This window comes from Dipodomys ordii, unplaced genomic scaffold, assembly GCF_000151885.1.
Source record: "Dipodomys ordii isolate 6190 unplaced genomic scaffold, Dord_2.0 Scaffold59, whole genome shotgun sequence".
Lineage (NCBI taxonomy): Eukaryota > Metazoa > Chordata > Mammalia > Rodentia > Heteromyidae > Dipodomys > Dipodomys ordii.
In genome coordinates, this window is record NW_012267275.1 from 3,966,996 (window position 1) to 3,987,261 (window position 20,266).

Genomic DNA, 20,266 nt, shown 5'->3' on the forward strand with positions numbered 1-20,266 from the left:
GGCTTAAACTCGGGCATCTTGCTTGCTAGGGAGGCATGATCAAATGATTTCTTGATGTAGTTCACAAGATCCTAACTAGCTTCTGGCCAATAAACTTTGATCAGACTATAGTCTTCACTGTTGTAAGCGAAGTAGAAAATCAACATAAAGATCTCACTGAATGACAATGAGTACTCCCCAGAGATGAGATGTTATGGGAAGCAAAGGAGACCACAAAAGGAAGTTCCTTGTACTGGCATTAGTTTCTTTTCACTCAAGTAGGATTCTTCATTGATGTGGTTTGATTTTCTTATATTCGAATCTATTTTGCGTCCCTGGTCCCTGCCTCTCACCTCAACTAGACATAATAGTGCTAGCCAATTTTTTTTTCTTCCGCCCTAGAAAGATTCACTATAAGTGGCTGAGATGGATCAAATTTGACATGTATCATTCCAAAATATTTCATTCCATCAGCTTAATTATATGAACAGTGCTCCATTATCCCAGGAACTTAAAAATTGAACATTTAGAATCTCTTCCAGTGAAAAGATTTGATTTTACGTTACTAACAGACTGTTGAATATTGAATAAACCCCTCAAGAAATGATCAGGGCAATGGTTAGTTTATATAGTTACTATTTGTAAGAGACTGAATGCTAGTAGGGAACTATAGTGTTGAGTTAATGTGGGAAAAGGTGCTTAATTTAAGGAAATGTTTGGTGTTTGAAACAGTGTTAAAGTTTTGGAATGTGCACAATTTACTTTCAAGTGCAAGTATATATAGATGTGTGTGTGTGTGTGTGTGCGTTTGCGTGTGTGCGCATGCGCTCACGCATCTGTGAGGGGCCATGTATACATGTATGTGTTTGTGTAAATGAAAAAATACAACAGAAGTGTCAATAAGTGATGAATCTGATTACTGGTAATATAGGCATTCAAGTTATAGTCTTTCCCACTTTTCTATATGTTCAAATTTTTCATAATAAAGCTAGATTTTAAAAGGAAATTGAAAAATTTAATCCTCAGTGTTCTGAAATGTGTTGGAATATGACTATAAATGATTTTTGTTTATTTTCTATTTATCTATATTTCTATTTTCTATTTATCTATATTTTCTATTTTGCTACTTATTGAGAACAAATAATTATTTTGAATTACAAAACAGCAATACTTACATTTTTAAGTTATTAAAACTCAAAATAAAAAATATGAATTACATATAACTTTCCCAAACTGTATTTTTATTTCTATAAAACTTGGAAGGTTTTGAGCATTTTAGTGGGAACAGCTAGTTGGTTAATGTAGAAGGCTAGAATGGAATCCCTTTGAATCACCACAAAGAAAAAAAATCAGTGTTTGACTCATTCATCTAAATAAATCTATTTTATTTATTTACTTTTTATTTTTAATTTTTTTGTTGTTGTTGGTTATGGGGCTTGAACTCTGGGCCTAGGCTCTGTCTCTGGGCTCTTCAGCTCAAGGTGAGCACTCTACCACTTGAGCCACAGTGCCATATCTGGTTTTCTGATGGTTAATTGGAGACCAGAGTCTTATCTAGGTTCCTGCCTGGGCTGGCTTTGAACTGCAATCCTCAGATCTCCGCCTCCTGAGTAGCTAGGGTTACAAGTGTGAGTCACCACCCGGCTTTTGTGGTTTATCTTACAATAAAAACAGGAGTGATATGCTTTTCAAAGCTTCTGTGTTTCATATAAAAATACATTCATCACTAGTGTCTTTGTAAAATATTAATAATTCTGTTCCTACACATAATGAGATTCTAATTAATTGGAGAAATTGCATGTGTGGTTATCATTTTGCATTGGTGCATATTCAGATGGAAGAACTGTAGGAATTTCCAACAGCTGGTGGAAGTTGTGGATGGCCAAGAAGGCTGTGGTGAATACCTTGTGTTCATGCTGAGCTGGGGCTTACGTCTGACTTTAGATGCAACATCTCCATGATGAACGTGATGTCTCTTATACTTGTAATTTGGATTTCAAAACACCATGAAACATTTTGTAGTAGACAAGATGGTGCATTAGGGCACTATCATCAATTCTGTATCTGGTTAATTACCATCTGACTTTCAGGATTTCAAATGAGTGCCTATATCACCACCTTGATTTTTAAAACCTATCAATATAGAATTGCTAGTATTCTATACTGGAAAATTAAAGGGGGTGCTTATTTGTAAAGTTTGTGTCTTTAGTGTTTCTGGGTTAGAGGCACTATTATCTTGTATAACCCTCGTCTATTAAACATTATCTTTTTTGTTTTACATTTTTACAGCATGTCAATGAAAAAAGCAGTGGATCATCTTCTAAACAAGGAGAAAAGAAAGGATCGGATGAGGTAATTTCCACAATATTTCAAATGATTTTCTCTTGTCTTTAAGGTTTTTGTTGTTGTTGTTGTTTGTTTTTCTCCATCATGGGGCTTGAATTCTGGGCCTGGGCTCTGTCCCTCAGCTCTTCAGCTTAAGGCTAGAACTCTACCACCTGAACTATAGCACCACTTCCAGTTTTCTGGTGATTAATTGGAGATAAGAGTGTCATGGACTTCTTGCCCGAGCTGGCTTTGAACCGAGATTCTCAGATCTTAGCCTCCTGAATAGCTAAGATTACAGGTGTAAGCCACCAGCACCCAGCTTCTTGTCTTTAAGTTTTGACTTCTGTCTTGAACTATTAAATAATGATGTAGTAAGGAATCTTGTGAATGCTGACAAGTTTAGTCTTAAATCAGATGTGATTCAAGAGTATAAGTGGAAGTCATGAAAGTAATTTTAAGTGATTCTTAAACCCTTGCAGCTAGCTACAATTTAGAACTAGAACTCATTATTTTAAATTTTATTATCTTTACTTGTACAAAAGAGTTGCTATTCAACAAAATATTACATGAATACAGTGCATCTTGATCAGTGTCACCCCTTTTATTATTCTCCCCCATCCCTCCCAACCATACCCCTTTCCTCAATGTTTTAAATTTTATAGAATATATATTGAGTTTTTAAAGCATTTGATTGTTCGGCTGGTGAGCATGATAGATAAAGAAGGGAAATCAAAAGCTGTGGTGTGAAAGGAAATATTTTTGTAAGTATGTACCATGAAAGGACAGCTATGGCCTAGTTTAACCAGTTATTCAGGTTTGGAGACAAAAGGAAACCATTTTTATTTGTATCATATCTGTGGAAATACTAGTAAAATTAAATCTCCCCACTTTCTGATGGAATTTCTTTATACCTATGAATTTCTCCTTTTACTGAATGATGCCCTGTTGTTTATATGCACGTCAACACTGACCTACTTCACTGTTTAGGGTCATGTGAAAGTTCTGTCCTTCAAGCCTTACTGGATTTACCTCCTTTTGTTGCTTTCTAGCACATTCCATTCACTAGTCCCTGAGTGTTTCTATTGTTTATCTTTGCAAAAAAATTTTTGGCAGTATTGGGGTGTGAGTTCAGTGCTTCCTGCTTACTAAGCAGGTGCTCTACCACTTCAGCCATTCTATCAGTCTCTTTTAGCACTGGCCATTTTTGAGATAGAATCTTGCTTTATGCCTGTGTTAGTCTGTGCAGTGATGCTCCTATTTGTCCTTCTCCACATTGCTGGGGTGGCAGGTGCCCATCACTAAACACAGCCCTTGAGATAGCTTGGGGATGACAGGTAGGTATGTGCACTGTGCTCAGCCATTGGTTGAGATGCGCTGACGTCAAAAGTAGTTCCTCAGGCTCTACCTCTCAAGTTGTTAGGATTATGGGCTTGAGACACCATGCCTACCTCTATCTTTTCTTACCATAGAAATTTTAAAAAAAGAAAAACAACTTTGCCTATGGAAGACAAACATCAAAAATAAATAAAATAAAAAGTTAGATTTCCTACTGTTCCTTTAAAGAAAAGTATTAAGTTTAAAATTTACACTTAACTGACCCCATGGCACTTATGATATCTGACTATTTATCTAGATCCCAAAGCCTCTCACCTCTATATTGATAATAGACTTGGAAAACAGTGAAGAAGCTCTATTATAAATGCCATCAGGAAAGAGCTCAAAATGTCTATACTTTGATTTTGAAATGTATCTCAAAAGGAAGAAGGGATTTTTCATATATCTATAAGCAATTCAAACAATTGTGATGTTTTGCAACATCACTGGGAAATTCACATTTACAGTCCTGCCCTTATGCAGGAACCTGGGAGTATCAGGGGTTTTGTTGTTGTTTCTTTCAGTTTTGGTTTAGGAGAGAGTCTCTCTTATTCCTATGGTATGAAACAAAGTCAACAGTTTATTTGAAAGAATGACTCATGAATCAAGCAGTACTCAAAACTGGAAGAATATTACAGAGTTTTGGTCTCTCCCCAAGTTCTGCCCATGTCTTTTTTCCAGGGAAGTTAAAAGAGTATGATTTTGATTGCGAAGATAAATTTCCAAGATGATCTGTTCCTAGAGTTTCTAATTACTTATGCAAGGTGTGACTAAGTATTGGCAAGGGACAGTTTAAGAAAATTAACCTACCTTAGACATTATTTTAGTCTGTATGTTCAAGATGATAAAACCATGTGTCATATGGATTTGCTGTTTGTCCTACACATCATCTAAGATCAGTTCCATCTTTTCTTCTCATTATTGCTGGAGATAGATTTTTCTGACTTTTCTAACTTCTTTTATCAGTACTTTGCTGAATAAGAAATGAGATTAAGAAAGTTTTAGCCATCAACATCCCCAGTCATAAAGGAAATGTAAATCAAAATAACACTGAAATTCTATCTCACCCCAGTTAGATTGGCCAACATTGAGAATTTGAACAACAAATGCTGGCAGGGACATGGGAGAAAAGGAACCATATTATACTGTCAGTAGGAGTGTAAACTAGTACAACCACTGTGAATGGAAGTTTTGAGGTTCCTCAAAAAGTTAAATGTGGAACTTTGCTAGATCCAGGCATACCACTCTTGGGGCAGCTCCCCAAAACATAGCAACTCAGGATATAGTAAGGTCATCCATGTTCATTGCTGCATTGTTCACAATGACAGTTTCTACATAAATATATAGAAACAACCCAGAAGCCCTACAGTAGATGAATGAATGAATGAATGAACTATGCAACTTGTGAGCAGGGGTAGAGCAGGGAACTAGGAGAGAACCAAGGAATGGGTGACTTTGTCCAAGAAAAATTGTATCCATTACTTGACTTATGGAATTGTAACCCTTCTGTACAATACCTGGGTAATAACAATAAAATTACATTTTTTTAAAGAAAGTTTGATCCAGATGTTGTCTGTCTTGTCTGATAATCCTAGTTACTCAGGAAGCTGAGACAGGACGATCTCAGTTGCCAGTCTAGGCAACATATTAACATGCTATCTCAAAAATAGAACAAATCATACCAAAACAAATATTTTTGGAAGTGTTATAATACATTTTCAAGTTAGTACGCTCCACAAAAGATTAACTGATTATCACCAAGAATATGAAAATGTTCTGATAAGGTCTTTGAAACCAAATCATATTGAGAATTTGCTTTCTGTATTTCTGGAATCCTTGGGAGTTTCTCTTCTTTCTCAATTACTTTTCTGCATTTCACTTAGAAGTATAACAAAGACTTCAAGAGGTTAACATTAGAGTATATAGCCAGAAGAAAAAAATGTTGAGAGTCAAGTGAGAACCACCACTATATTCTACAAATTTCACAACTCTTTCTTTTGCTATTGTCAATAGATCTTGCCTTTTTTGGGGGGGAATGTGACTTCTGTATATTAAAGGGATATGAAGATATCTGCAGCAATTTTAATAGAGTGATGCAACTAAACTATCATTTGTTAATACTGCATTTGTAATACAAATTCCTGAGAATGGAATAGGGCAAATACCTAGGAAAATGTGGTTGTTTGTACCAGTCATTATGGGTTTGTCAAGTCCTTCACCAATATAGGGGAATTTTAAGACCAAATGGTGCTGGACTTACAAGCCTAAGCTAGAATGACTAGACAACAGGAAAAGGAAGCACGAAGACATTTAACATGAGCATCTTTAAATACAGTGGAAAAAGAACTCTTCCAAAAACCTATAATCAAGTCTATTTAAAGTACTTGACTGACATACCTGGCCACACTTGGGGGGAGGAAGCTGGGGGGGAAGGTTTGTTTCTTAGCAAATTTTTTAACAAGGCCCTGGAGAATGAAATTTAAAACTTAAAGTGGACATGATCTTACAGAGTCAATTTTAAAATCTTCAAATATAAAATGTATGCACTTTTATGACTAAGGGAAGGAGGATGTGAGTATAAGAGTGTTTCAAGGGAAAATATATTTAATACAATTTTATTGTCTTAGTAGAGTAAGCAGATTTTTTTTCCGGGTTATTTACCTTTTTCTTTTAAAATACCCTCCTCCAGAATTGAAAGTGGCCACTATTTACATCCTGGTGCATGTACTTATGTTTTGTGTGTGTGTGTGTGTGTGTGTGTGTGTGTGTGTGTGTGTGTGTGTACAGTGATCTTTCAGTATCTGTGAGAAGTTGGATCCAGGAACCCACACAGATACTAAAACCTGACTGATGCTTAAGTCCCTTATTTAAGTGATATTCTATTTCCATATAACTTAAATTTTCTGGTGTAGTTTAAATAATCTCTAGATCACTTACAGTACCTAATACCAAGTAAAATGTGTGCAAATAGTTGTTATATTGTTTTTGAAAATAATTGGTGAATGTCTGTATGTGTTTGGGTTTTTTCCAAGTATTTTTTATGCAATGCAGATTGAATTCACAAATATTAAATTCACAAATATGGATGGCTGAATGTATATTTATCTTTAATAAGATATCACATATCCCAGTTTTTGAGCAACGATAGCAAAGGTGCATCATTAACAAAGCCTAGAATAAACAAAATGCTTCAAGATATATAAATCTTTTCAAATTAAAGAAACAGTATTCAAGACAGGTGCCAGTGGCTCATGCCTGTAATCCTAGCAATTCAGCAGGCTGGGATCTGAGGATTATGGTTTAAAGCCAGCCTGGGTAGAAAAGTCCCCCTGAGACTCTTTTTTTTTTTCCATTTAATCCCTAGAAAACTGGAAGTGGCACTGTGGCTCAAAATGGTAGGATGCTAGCCTTGAGCAAGAGCTGAGGGACAGTGCCCAGGCCCTGAGTTCAAGCCCCATAACAGAAGAAAGAAAGAAAGAAAGAAAGAAAGAAAGAAAGAAAGAAAGAAAGAAAGAAAGAAAGAAAGAAAGAAAGAAAGGAAGGAAGGAAGGAAGGAAAAGGAAGGAAGGAAGGAAGGAAGGAAGGAAGAAAGAAAGGAAGGAAGAAAGGAAGGAAGGAAGGAAGAAAGAAAGGAAGGAAAGAGGGGAGGAGTGAGAGATGGAGGGAAGGAGGGAGAGGGAAAGAGAGAGGGAGAGGGAAGGAAAGGAAAGGAAAGAGAGAGAATATTCAGCAAAGGGGGCTTTGAAAATCCATAAAACTCTTTATTCAAGAATCTAGGCATTCAGTAGGCTTTAATCTGGTCAGTATTTTGTGTTTGCTCTGCTTTTGGGGGGAGGGTATTTCTTCAATAAGTGATCTGGAACTGTGCCCCTAAGAGCAATGATGCCATTAGCCAACCTGGAAGTGCAGTGCAGCAAGCATTCTACTGAGGTAATGTCATTGCCAAGGAGTCCATACTAACTGTGAGATGTCTATTGTGACTCCTGAACTCATGTCAAAGTGCCAAGAAACAGAGCTGCAGAGCTGTGCCAAGACCACTTATGCTTATTTTCTTGGTGACTCAGATTGTAGTGTCTAACACCAAATCCATCTGGACTTAAGAAGACTGCAGTTCTTTTAGACTTATATCTATTCATTAGGGTGGCTTTCTAGCATTAACCCTGCAAATTAACCCAGAGCCCCTAGGGTCTTTTTAGCTAGTATTCATTGAGTAATTACATATATGTCTGTGGGTAGATGTATGCAATTGACAGAGTTCATACAAGGCAAAAAATACCGTAAATGCATAGAGTACTCCAAAGAGTATCAGCCCATTGTTGAAATAAATTCTTATTTCTTCTATAGTTAAAAACAAAAAACAAACAAAAGAAACAAAAAAAAACACCTTCTTTTCTCCTAATATACCCTCATAACAAACAAAATACATCTGATCACAAACATTCCTGGAAGTTTCTTCCATACAAGCAATTCTTCATTGCCCAGTTAGGATACCCATTAAGTGTTATACAGTTCAACAAATTTTGAGAATAAAACAGAGGTAGTACAGATGGTACTAATTAAGGGTTCCCTCACTACCAAACAAAAACCCCAGGTTGGTACCAATGCTACTGATCAAGCAACAATGCATCAAGTTTTTATGACTCCTTTCTTGTACTTAATAATTAATCCAAGATTTGTTCAGAGATTTTTGGGAAACATTCATTAGCCCAATTATTATATAATAAAAGATATGTTAAAAGATACAGATGAACATATAGATGAAGAATTTCATAAAGTAAGGTGTTAGTAGATCCAGAACCCAGCAGTTTTTTTTCCACCCTTCTAGCACATGTATATATCCACCATCCTGAAAGGGTTTATCATGTAGGCATAATTATTAACTCTACTTCTAATCCCTCTTCCTTCTCCTAAAGGGGGTGGGGTGGGACTTAAAGATTCCTGAGAGTAACCATTTGGTTTTCCTGGTGACCAGCCTGTACCCAGAAACCAACCAAAAATCACTTCCTGAGAGCAAAGATGTTTCCACTCACCCATGGAAATTCCTAGGGATTTAGAGTCTCTGTGACAAACAAACAAACAAAAAAAACAAGGTTAAGCACAAAATATGAGGAAAAGACCCTCCAATTGCTATTACTATTGCACTGTATTACTATATATCTTTTAGGAGCTCTGTGCTAGGAACCCAGAACATATATCACACATTCTAAAGGCTGTTCTTGTACATTAACACAGCTTAGAAACAACTTTTGAAAGTTGTTTCTAAGTAATTTCAAAAGTTGTTTCTAAGTAATTTAACTGTGCTTCACTTCTTGGATCAAAGGACTAGTACTAATAAAAAAAACACAAATCACTTGTTGCTATCTAGTGAAAAATGTATTTTTTGTTTTGATTATAGGAATAATGAAACCTCATAGGAAGTTTGTAACAGTTACTGTGTAGTCTTATCAGTTAAAACCACACTCATGTTGTTCGAGGTAGTCAGTCTGTTCCATTGTTACCTGTTCAAGGACTTTAGGCCTTGTTTTTCACAGCAGGGGGTTCTCATCTCATTTAACTTCCCGAGTCACTGGAGATATGAATGGAGTTATGCACATTATTCCAATCAGAAATTCGGTTGTAAAAAGGATTTAAAGTTTCTGGGAATGAAGGTGCACCAACTCTAATCCCAGCCTCAGAGGAGGCAGAAGCAAGAGGATTACCAGAATGAGGCCAGCCTGGGCAAAATGGTAGCAAGACCTGTCTCACAAACAAAGCAAACACAAGCAGCTTAGGTATGTGGTGTGGTGTGTTAGAGTACTTGCCTGGCATACAGAAGGCCTTGGTTCAGTCTCAGTGCTGAGCGAGACAGAGAGAGACAGACAGAGGGAAGGGGGAAGGGGGGGTCATGAATTTACTCAAAATTTCAAAGCTGGCATGTGATTGACTAGGATGTCAGCACATGCGTGAAAGGTAAGACCATTATCCTGGAGATTTGGTATTCTCGCCTTTGTATTGCCACCATATCTCAGAACACCAAGAGGCTTCCTTCAGGGTACCATTACCCATATTTAGGCAGGAGTAACCTAGCAGCTTTTTGACTGCCTCTTACAACTTCATTATTTTGAAAATAGCTTTTATAAATTGAGTTCCGAGCCAGAAAAATCTTCATTATGAACTATAAGAGATCTGTGAAAGTTATCTAGTTAATTCCTTTTATGTCTCCCCAACACCCCAGGTACAATTGATCACAGACCTCAGTATGCTATATTTTGAACGCTGCACAAACATGAGGTGTCTGCTGACCTCTCAGCTAGCAAGCTGGTTTTGGATATCAGGGAGCTGCTTCCAGTGGTACAGATTCTTCATCCATGTGCACAGGGCTGTGTACACTCACAAGTCTGCTAATGAACTAGGGGGTACCTCACAAGTCCCCTGACCGTGACCCAGACTTGGTGTCTTGGAATTTGGATTCAGCCGAGACACACAGGGCATGGACAATGACACTGATGTTCCTGTCAGGTGTTAGGAGGCTGAGTCCCTGTGACATGCTGAATTGAAAGCTAGGAATGACTCAGCCAGGCCTGAGAATGATTGGACAAGGCCAAGGGGCAGGATGTGCCTTGCAGCTTACTTTCTGTAAAACTCAACAGAGAGGTGCACGTTCATATTAGAAGAAAGACTAGACAAATCTGCTGAGTGTCTCTTCTAGTCAATGGAATTAGAGAAATGAATTTCTTGTAGGATTGGTATTCACAACTAATCTCAAGCCTTTATTTTAGTGGCTAGAACATACTTGTGGTTAGGACAAATGTGGAATGAGTTTGTCTTGAGAGGTTTCTTTTACTGTAGATAGATGAACTGTCCTCTAAGAATAAGCCTTCCAAAGATCCCGAGGCAGGATTGGGTTTGGAAGGCTGGAGGAACAGAAAGAAAGAAGCCAGTGTAGCAGAAGCATGCATGTACAGGCATCTGTGGTACAGGAGGAAACCTAATGGTTTCATAACAGGCAAAAAAATAACAAGGATTAAAAAAAAATTCTCATGGCAAATTCTAGCTACATTTACAGGCTTCCCAGAGGAGCCAGGGCTTGGCATTTGGTGTTACTGTCTTGAGCAGAGCTTGTATTTAGCCCAAGACTGATACATGACCTTCCTCAGTAAACCAAACACTAAGAACAGGTGTTCTAGGCAGCTGGAAAATGATCTAACCTCTTTAGGCTTAAGATAAATGAGGAAATTGAGTTGAATGATTCTGTTGCTCTATAAACTTTATATTTAACATCCCCTCTTTTACTCAGAGTCTATTTATACATTATGCTTATCAGAAACTATTTGTGAATACACTCATATCATGAAAAGGTATTGCAATCTGGATTTTATTTAAGCCACGTCCTCTTTTCACCATTTTTTCACATTGATAGCTTTTTAGTAACTCTTCTTTCTATTTCAGTCATCTAGAACTTTTCTTCCTTGGTTGATAGTAGTGCCATATTCTTGGGAGTGTGTTTATTCTACAATCAATGCCTAGCTTGTCACTCCTGAAAAATTTCTCTCTGGCCCCTAGATTCCACTTTATAAAGACATACCACCCCAGTAATCTTCATAAAGAACTATAGAATTTGTCAACTGGTAGACACATAGATATTATACTGTGAGGACAGCAAACTAATTTAGATTTTGTTTTTTGCTGGGGCAATATTTACCTAAAAAAGTGAATACTTCTCTTCAGGCTTCTATGGGAGACACTTTAAAAAAATTAGGAATTTTAGTTTGGCTAAGTATTTTCTAAATGTTAAAACAGTTAAGCCAAGTGATTCTCAGTTATACATACAAACTTCTCACTGCACAGATATAGAGCATTTATCAGCTAATGTATAACCATCCTCATGTAGTCAGTGTTTCCAGTGTTTTCTTCCCATGCAGAGTCATTTGTCTGCTTCTTTGGAAAATAGATACTTAAAAGTGGGGGATTTAGAGGCCAGTATTTGTCTGCTTCTTTGGAACATAGATACTTAAGAGTAAGGGATTTAGAGGCGAGGCACCAATGGCTCACGCCTGTAATCCTAGCTATTCAGGAGGCTGAAATCTGAGGATCGTGGTGCAAAGCCAGTCTGGGCAGAAAAGTCTGTGAGACTCTTATCTCCAATAAAGCAGGAGTGGCACTGTGGCTCAAGCGGTAGAGTGCTCACCTTGAGCTGAAGAGCGCAGGGATAGTGCCCAAGCCCAGAGGTCAAGCCCCACGACCGACAAAAAAAAGAAAAAAAATAAGGGATTTTGGTATACAGGCCTTTTTGAGACAGCAACTATGTACTTTACTTTCCCTTCATCATTTACTTTCTTTTCTCAATTAATACAGTTATATAAGAAAACTTGAAAGAGCCTGAGAAGGATTCCCTTGTAAATATCTGTTGACCCCATTGGTAGAAAACACACACACACACACACACACACACACACACACACACATATTTCAGGGATCATGCAATGTCTAATTTCAACCCTGACTTATCTTTCTTTTTTATTTCTTTTTTTATTGTGAAAATCCTGTACAGAGGGGTTACAATTACATGGGCAAGATCATGAGTACATTTCTTATCAAGCATTGTAGCCTCCTCCTTTGTTTCCCCTTCCCATCCCTTCCCATCCTCCCCGCCCCCCCACCAAAGTTGTAAAGTTCATTTTCGACATAACAACTTGTACATCTCATTGTTGCAATGGGTCCACCTGTATCCCTATTTAAACGATTTGTTTTTCCCCTTCCCCTCCACAAATTATACTGACATCAAGCAGAAAAGGTCAGATAAGTTGATGTTAGGGAAATGAACCCTAAGATATATATTCAAATGTTTTTTTTCTTTCATACAATTGTTTCTAACACTTTTATAAGATTATTTCTTTGTTGCTTTGTATGTCCCTCCCCCACAGTATAACCCCTGCTTTCACTGTATTTCATTGTATTTCTATTTCTTTAAATTATGAATAATAAATGCTTCCATTGATTGAACCATCACCATGTCATAAGCTATCTCTCTTCCCCTTTTGTGAGAGGATAAATACATAATGGAGCAGTCAGAAGCAGACTTCTTGTCTCTCACTGTCTGTGACCAGGGCCACCCACATTACATATGCATTCTACCCCAGTCCCTCACTTATAACATGGGGATAACAATAGTGGAAGATTGGTATTAGTTAATGTGAAGATTTAAATGTCATTAAATATGGCACACAGAAGACTCGAAATAGTGTTCTAATAGATTTTATTATTAAGGTATTTAATTCTGATATTCTAATAGAATGATTGCCTATCAAATAATAAACAAAGATTCATAGCCATTCAGATATCATGATGAACTTTAATATTTAATAAATATGTGTGAATAAAAAAAGGCTTTTTTTCTTGTCATTCCTCAGGGTAAAATTTCACAAGTAGAATTACATCTTTGGCATACACTGGTAAATCACCCTCCATCATGAGTATACTATTGTCCATGCTCTATATAACTGTGAAAAAGAAGACCTCCCCACCACCACACACACAGCGAGTGGTGTTACCAGAAGAAATTTATGCTGGAGCCCGGTGCCGGTGGCTCACACCTGTAATCCTAGCTACTCAGGAGGCTGAGATCTGAGGATTGCGGTTCAAAGCCAGACTGGCAGGAACATCTATGAGACTCTTATCTCCAGTAAACCACTAGAAAACCAGAAATGGTAGAGCACTTGCCCCGAGCTGAAGAGCTGAGGGACAGTGCCCAGGCCCAGAGTTCAAGCCCCACGACCGACAAAAAAAAAAAAAAAAGAAAGAAAGAAAGAAAAAGAAATTTATGCTGGGAAATCACAAATGAGTTTCACAATTCTTCTAAGTCAGTGAATATTGAGCAACTTGGATTTATGCAAATTCCCCTTCCATTTCATATTTCTGTACTCATCAGGCATAGCTACAGAAGCAATTTAAAATTAAATGTGTTTAGAATATTGTTGAGTTTTGTTGGAAAAGATATGTGTATTGATAAGAAAAGTTGCACTTGTCTATGTTGTTAAGGTGTTTTCTCCCACTGAGATAATATTTTTTTTTCAAGAAAAAAGCATCGAACTTGGGAAGCAGTCACCCCTCCAGAGCTCATGCCAGTGGAGCAGCCTCAGACACCAAGGTGAGTCAATTGCCTGAACAGGAGAGATCCTATTCCCTTGTCACCTGTCAGCCTGTCATCAGTGGGTGGGCCTTGCAGGGAAGGAAAAGAGTGCTCATAGGTCACTACAAAGCTGTGTGTGTGTGTGTGTGTGCGCGCGTGCGTGTTTTAACAAAGTGTCATTTATGTGTTTGAAGAAAAGATGTAACTTTCTATTATTGAATAATAGGGCTTAAGCCCTCAGCACTGCCATCTCAATTTAATATCTTGAGTGTATTTTATGTTGACATTCTCAATGTCCTTCTAACCAGTAGAAAGATTAAAAAAAATCATTGAGAGATGATTATTATAAATGCAAGGGGTAAATTAATGTTTGAAACCAATGTAAATCCCAAACTAAAGCACATGCTCTGTGTGTGGCCACACATTGTCACTGCTGTTGGAACCCTGCCACATGGATGCCCACCAGGAGGGTCTCTTGGCTCAAACAAACCCAAGTTTGCATTTCCTCTTTGCCACTCACTCCCTTGGTGCCATCCGGGCTTATGTTGTGAGAGCTGTTGCAAAGCTGAAACAAAATAAAATATATAAAACATGGAGCCCTATACCTGGCAGTTGGTAGTTGTGAGAAAATAGAGGCACATGTGTCTCTGTTGTGATTATTTCTGCCAGTCCCCCTTTCCTGTTGTTGAGAATGCTAGAACTAGAAAACTTTGCCTGATCATTTCTTACTGTTTATGTTATTAGGAGCTATATTTAACCTACAACCTAATTTATGCCTGTAAAATAAGAGATAGTTGAGTGTCAGTGACTTACACCTGTAATCCTAGCAACTCAAGAGGCTGAGATCTGAGGATTGCTGTTTGAAGCCAGCATAGGCCATAAAGTCCATGAGACTCTTATCTCCCATTAACCACCAGAAAGCCGGAAGTAGAGCTGTGGCTCAAATGGTAGAGTGCTAGCCTTGAGTAGCTAAAATGAAAAAGGACAGTGCACAGGCCTGAGTTCAAGCCCCAGGATGAGAGAAGGGGAAGGGGACAACGGGGAGGAGGTGAGGGAGGGAAAGGGGAGATGGAGCGAGGGAGTGGGTCAGAGAGAGGGGGAAAGTATGAGAGTGGGAGAAGGGGAGAGAGAGATCAGTAGCAAAACCTACTCATAACAATAATGAAGTAATTTTATGGCTTGCAGAATTACTATGACATAATTTTGGAGATTCAACATGTGGTTGGAATCTAGTGAGGTTTTTCCTGAAAAGACTTACTTCTTTAAGGCCTAAGCATCCTGCCCTTATATTTCACCCAGTCTTTTTGAGGTAGGCAGTTTATTTAAAACTTAGTCCTTTCTCCTCAGTAAGTTGTAGGAGCTGGTATATGTGGGAAGTGAAGATATTCTAGCTGGCTCTTCATTGCTTTACTATTTAAAAGCAAACCTGGATTGTTCCACGGCTTCCAAAAATACTATCATTTCTCTCTTCTGGTTTTATCTCTCTTGTTCTTTCTTGCTATGTTTTTATGACTCACTTTCCTTCACCAGTTTCTGGCATAACAGATTTTCCACAATTTAATTCTTTCCTCCCACTTGTCTCATGTCTTCAACTCTCACAGAGTTACAGAAAAAAATACTCATTTATTCATTTGATGCTAGATTAGATGGCTCTAATTCAGTATGAATGGCTCTTTAAAAATTACCATTTCTAGACCTCATTGAGCAAAGCTAGAGGTGCTAGCATGTGACATAACTTGAAGCCCTTTTTGTACAACTGCCACAGCTTACACAAGGAAAGCTAGATACTCTCACAACAGTCAAACAGTTGTGACTAAATGGTGGCTACAAATGGCAGGAAGAATTAGTCCTGCGTTTCTGGATTTTGAACTTATTTAGCCTGAAAATTAAAATAAATAATATTTTTATTATTATTGAAAACATGTTAAGTTCTGTATTTAAGAATAAATATTCTGTGTGAAACTCCTATGAATACTGTATATTGTAGGATATTTTCTATATATGGCAGGACTGCATCATGAGAATTCTTATACAATGATTAGTTAGGCCTGTAAGCAGAATCCATTCTCTCCTGTTGTTCTGAGGCTTAGAAGATCCAAAGCTCTTGGTGAAGTTATAGTAGCTCATACCTGTAATCCCAGCAATGAGAGAGATAGAGATGGGAAGCCTATCATTCCAGGGTAGGCCAGGGAGAAAAAAATGATGTTATTGAGGGGACCCTATTTCAAAAAGAAACTGGGTGTGGTGAGGAATACCTTTAATGCCAGCTATGTAGAAGGCAGATAGAACAGTCACAATCTGAAGAAGGCCTTAAGCAAAAGTGGTACCTTCTCTGAAAGTAAGCCAAAAGGAAAATTGACCTGTTGACTTGAACTCATTTGTTCAACTACTTAAAGAAAATATATTTAAAAAGAAAAAAAGAAGGGGAGGGCTGGAGGTGTAGTTCAGGTGGCAAAATGCTTAAGCATAAGGCTCTGAGTTCAAACTTTACTACTACCCCCTTACTTTAAAAGGTTGAGTACCTAGACGCTACTTTTTTGTAAATAAATAATGAAGATTAATGAGACTGCCGAAATTGAATAGACTCTTATTAGTCAATCTGAAAGTAGTTGTGATTCATAATTAGTCATGCAATTTTATTGCTGGAAGAGTTCTCAGATCTCAGCCAGCTTCGTTTTTTTTCTATTTTTTATTTATTTTACAATTTTACTTGTTATTATAAAGGTGATGTACAAAGGGGTTACAGTTCCATAAGTCAGGCAATGAGTGCATTTCTTTTGGAGCAATGTACGCCCCTTCTCTCACTCTCTTCCAGTTTTTGCCTCCTGTCCCCATCCACATGATATATAGTTCATTTTCAATATAGTGTCTAGTGAGTACCATGGATGCATTTTTTCACCCTTTGTCCCACCATTTCTGTGACCCCCATTACCCTCCCAAAGACAGATAAACAAACAAGACAAAAATAAAGAAAACAAAAACAGCAAAGAAGGGAAAACCTCTTAGCCAGGTGTTGCTGGTTCACATCTCTAATCCTAAAACAAAGGCTGAGAGCTGAGGATTGTGGTTCAAAACCAGTCCAGGAAGGAAAGTCTGTGACTCTCTTATCTCCAATTAACCACCAGAAAACTGAAAGTGGCTCTGTGGTGCAAAGCACACTGGCCTTGAGCAAAAGAGCCCAGGGACAGTGTCCAGGCCTAGTTCAAGCCTTGGACCAACAAAAACCAAACCAAACCAAGCCAAACAAACACCTCTTGTTTCCATTTCCTGGAGTTCATTTTGAGAAATATTATTTTAGATGATCAGATGCACATAGTCATTGTGCCTTTATGTTCCTCTCCTGAAAGTATCCTCCTCTGGTGTTACTATGTGTGAATGCCTGGAGTCTAGTATAATTTATCATGTTTCAGTGTATATTAGGTCATGCACCATTTGTCTCTCTGAACTGGGCAACTTCTACTTTGACAGTCACATATCTTATTTGCAAACTGAGTTTCAGATTGCATGAGGAATGTCTATAGAATCCTATGCTATTCTGAGGTACTGGATGGGGCTGTGGGCATGGTTTGAGTGGTAGAGCTCTTGCCTTACATTCTTGCGGCCTTGGTTCAATTCCTAATACCAGAAAACAAAGAAAAAAATTACTGGCTAAACTTATTTTTCAATTAGATTCTATTCTAATTTAAGACAAAGGAAGAGGTTTCTTAAGGATTAGTGAGAAGGAAGCCTTGGTGGAACAGCGGAAGGAGCATACTCACACCCAGGAACCATGCATAGCAGCTGTGAGTTTCTGCTGCTAAGCCCTGCTGTTTCCCAGCTCTGCAACCAGCACTTTCAGCATCAGATAACCAGTACCTCTGTCATAGCCAAGGCTCTGAACCTCAAAAGCCTTGTCATAATCTGGCTTTCCCTGTGGACCATAGCCTCCTCACATGTTCCCCTCCAATCCCATTCGTGTACAGCACTTGAGATTGGCCAAAAATAAGTCTCCTATCCCTCATCTCAGTTGCACTACAAAAAAACCTAGAAGGGGCAATTTTCTGGATTCTACTTTGAGGAGACATCTACTGATTAAGTGGGAAATTAGCGAAATTAGTGAAGATTTTGCATGAAGTGTCTAATGTCCACAATAGACTGAAGTAGAGGAGAGCTGATTGAACAAGAGGAAGATAATTGGTGATAGACTGTTGAACAGCATTAAGCCTGTGAACAGAAAGTACAAACAACTTTTCCTTTAGCCTGTAGAGGAGGTGATCACAGGAGAGAAAGCAGCTTTGTGCTTTGAGTGCTGCTCTACCATAAATAGCTCTGTTAACTCTGGTCTCATTGCAGGCTCCTACTTTCTTATCTATAATTTTAAGTCATAACTGGACCATAAATATTCTCCCAGTCTATTATCTAAGCCATGACTGGATAAACTCTGATATTCCAGGTCAGAATCACCCCACAGCACTTTTCAGCCATCTGCAATTTGTGAGATGACATAGGAAAACATTTTTATTTTTATTTTTGTTCTGGTCCTAAGGCTTGAACTCTGGGCCTAGCTACTATCCCTGAGCTCCTTTTGCTCTAGGCTGGTACTCTACCACTTGAGCCACTTCTGGGTTTTTTGGAGTAGTTTGTTGGAGATAAGAGTCTCATTGACTTTTCTGCCTGGGCTAGTTTTGAACCATGATCCTCAGATGTGAGCCTCCCAAGAAGCCTTACAGGTGTGAACCACTGATGCCTGGCCATTTTATTTTTAATAATTGTACATATATTCAATGTCCTAAATAAAATAAGTAAAGTAGCATGCAAAGCTCATAATTCCATGAATATTTTTGCTTAAGACAAGTAGGGTTAGTTTGGCTTAAGAAAATAGCTTAATTTGTATTAAGCAAAATAATTTTTCTTATAATTCTAAATTATTTTTCTTGTTACTCTAAATTATTTTCTTAATTAAATTAACATATAATTACAGAAGACTATATTCATACATATATACACATACATATGTATATATGTACATATGAAATATATACATATGTCATATAAGTGTATTATATGTAGTATATGTATGCATATATGTGTAATATATATACATATGTATGTGTACACATGTAATATATACATATGTGTGTATATATGTATATACACATACATATCTATATGTACACATATATGTGTAGATGTAATACACATATATGTATGTATATGTATGCAATATATATACATATATATATATAGTCTCGCTAATGTACAAATAAAGTTTGGGAAATAAGACCCAATCAGTCATTCTTATATTTTTGTGTTCATATTAAATCAGTGAGAATGTTTATTAAAATCAGGGTTCCCTTTAAAAGTTAATAACTCTTTTTTTCAACTCCATCATCCATTCTACATTTTAGTTAGATTCCTTCTCCTGTCAGAAAGCGTTTTCTTTTCCCCTATTTATTTACTCACTCATAAATTTATCATTAGCGGTTTACACTCATGAATTCAGTTGTGTGTGTGTGTGTGTGTGTGTGTGTGTGTGCGCGCGTGTGTTTTTGCCGGCTCTGGGGCTTGAACTGCCCTTGAACCTCTGTGCTCAAGACTAAAGCTTTACCACTTGAGCCACAGCGCTACTGCGGGGCTTTTTCTGTGTATGTGATACTGAGGAATCGTACCCAGAGGCTTCATTCATGCTAGGCAAGCACTCGACCACTCAGCCACATTCCCAGCCCATGAATTCTTATTTTATGCCCAGGCTTCACATATGTTTTTATTGTGAAGTTTTGAAACATACAAAATGCATGACGTCCAATGAGAAGAATTCTGATTGCACTATACTGCAAGCTAAAAATAACTAAATCCCTTTGTACCATTGTACGTGTGTGCATCCCTGCTGGCTGTCGTTATTCGTTAACATTACAGTTTCAGAGGAGCTATTTTGGGAGAGGGAGGGGTATTTGCGGAGCTCCTACCCTTCCCTGGTCTTGTATCACCAAGTATATGTGCAGTTCCCGGGGATGCCAGGCTCAGGGCGCATGAGCCGGGGAGTGCAGCCTGACCCTGCTTCCTTCCGGGAAGCCGTCCGGGCTCGGGGCGGGGAGCTTCCCCAGCAGCTGTCCTGGGACCCGCCCCGCCGCTGCGCGTCACTGGGCTGGCTCAGCTCGCTCTCCAAGCTGACACCGCAGAGGGCAGAACTCAAAGAGGAATGCAAACATCCGGAAAGCCCGGCTGAGGTCTGTTGGGCCCCGACTCTCCAGCCGAGTGAGTACTGATTTCCTCAGCTTTGTACAGAGTTGTGTCGGCCTGGCCGCCTTGGTCCTGGTGCCCGTCCTGGGCCCTGGGATTCTCAACCTGATTCCCCAGCCTGGGGGCGCGCGCTCTCCCGGTGCTGCTCTTGATCCCGGCCAGAAGATTTCTTTCCAGATTGATTTCGAAATTCCATAAGTCGTTTCTAGTCCATCCTTCCTGTGCAGAACTTGGTTATTGGTTCTTCAGCTGGCAGCG

General features: G+C 38.3%; 1 protein-coding gene across 5 annotated transcripts in view; it reads left to right on the forward strand.

Annotated features, from left to right (window-relative positions):
- The window catches only part of Cast (calpastatin), a 94,723-nt gene that overhangs the window by 9,395 nt on the left and 65,062 nt on the right, over positions 1-20,266 (forward strand). For 3 of the 5 annotated variants that reach the window (XM_013022040.1, XM_013022042.1, XM_013022041.1), the window contains 2 exons: positions 2,269-2,331; positions 13,736-13,807. In XM_013022040.1, coding sequence (XP_012877494.1) covers positions 2,269-2,331; positions 13,736-13,807 — 135 coding nt within the window. Of the gene's footprint in view, positions 1-2,268; positions 2,332-13,735; positions 13,808-19,939; positions 20,024-20,266 lie in introns of those variants that run through there. The other 2 variants (XM_013022046.1, XM_013022045.1) reach the window with 2 other exon arrangements.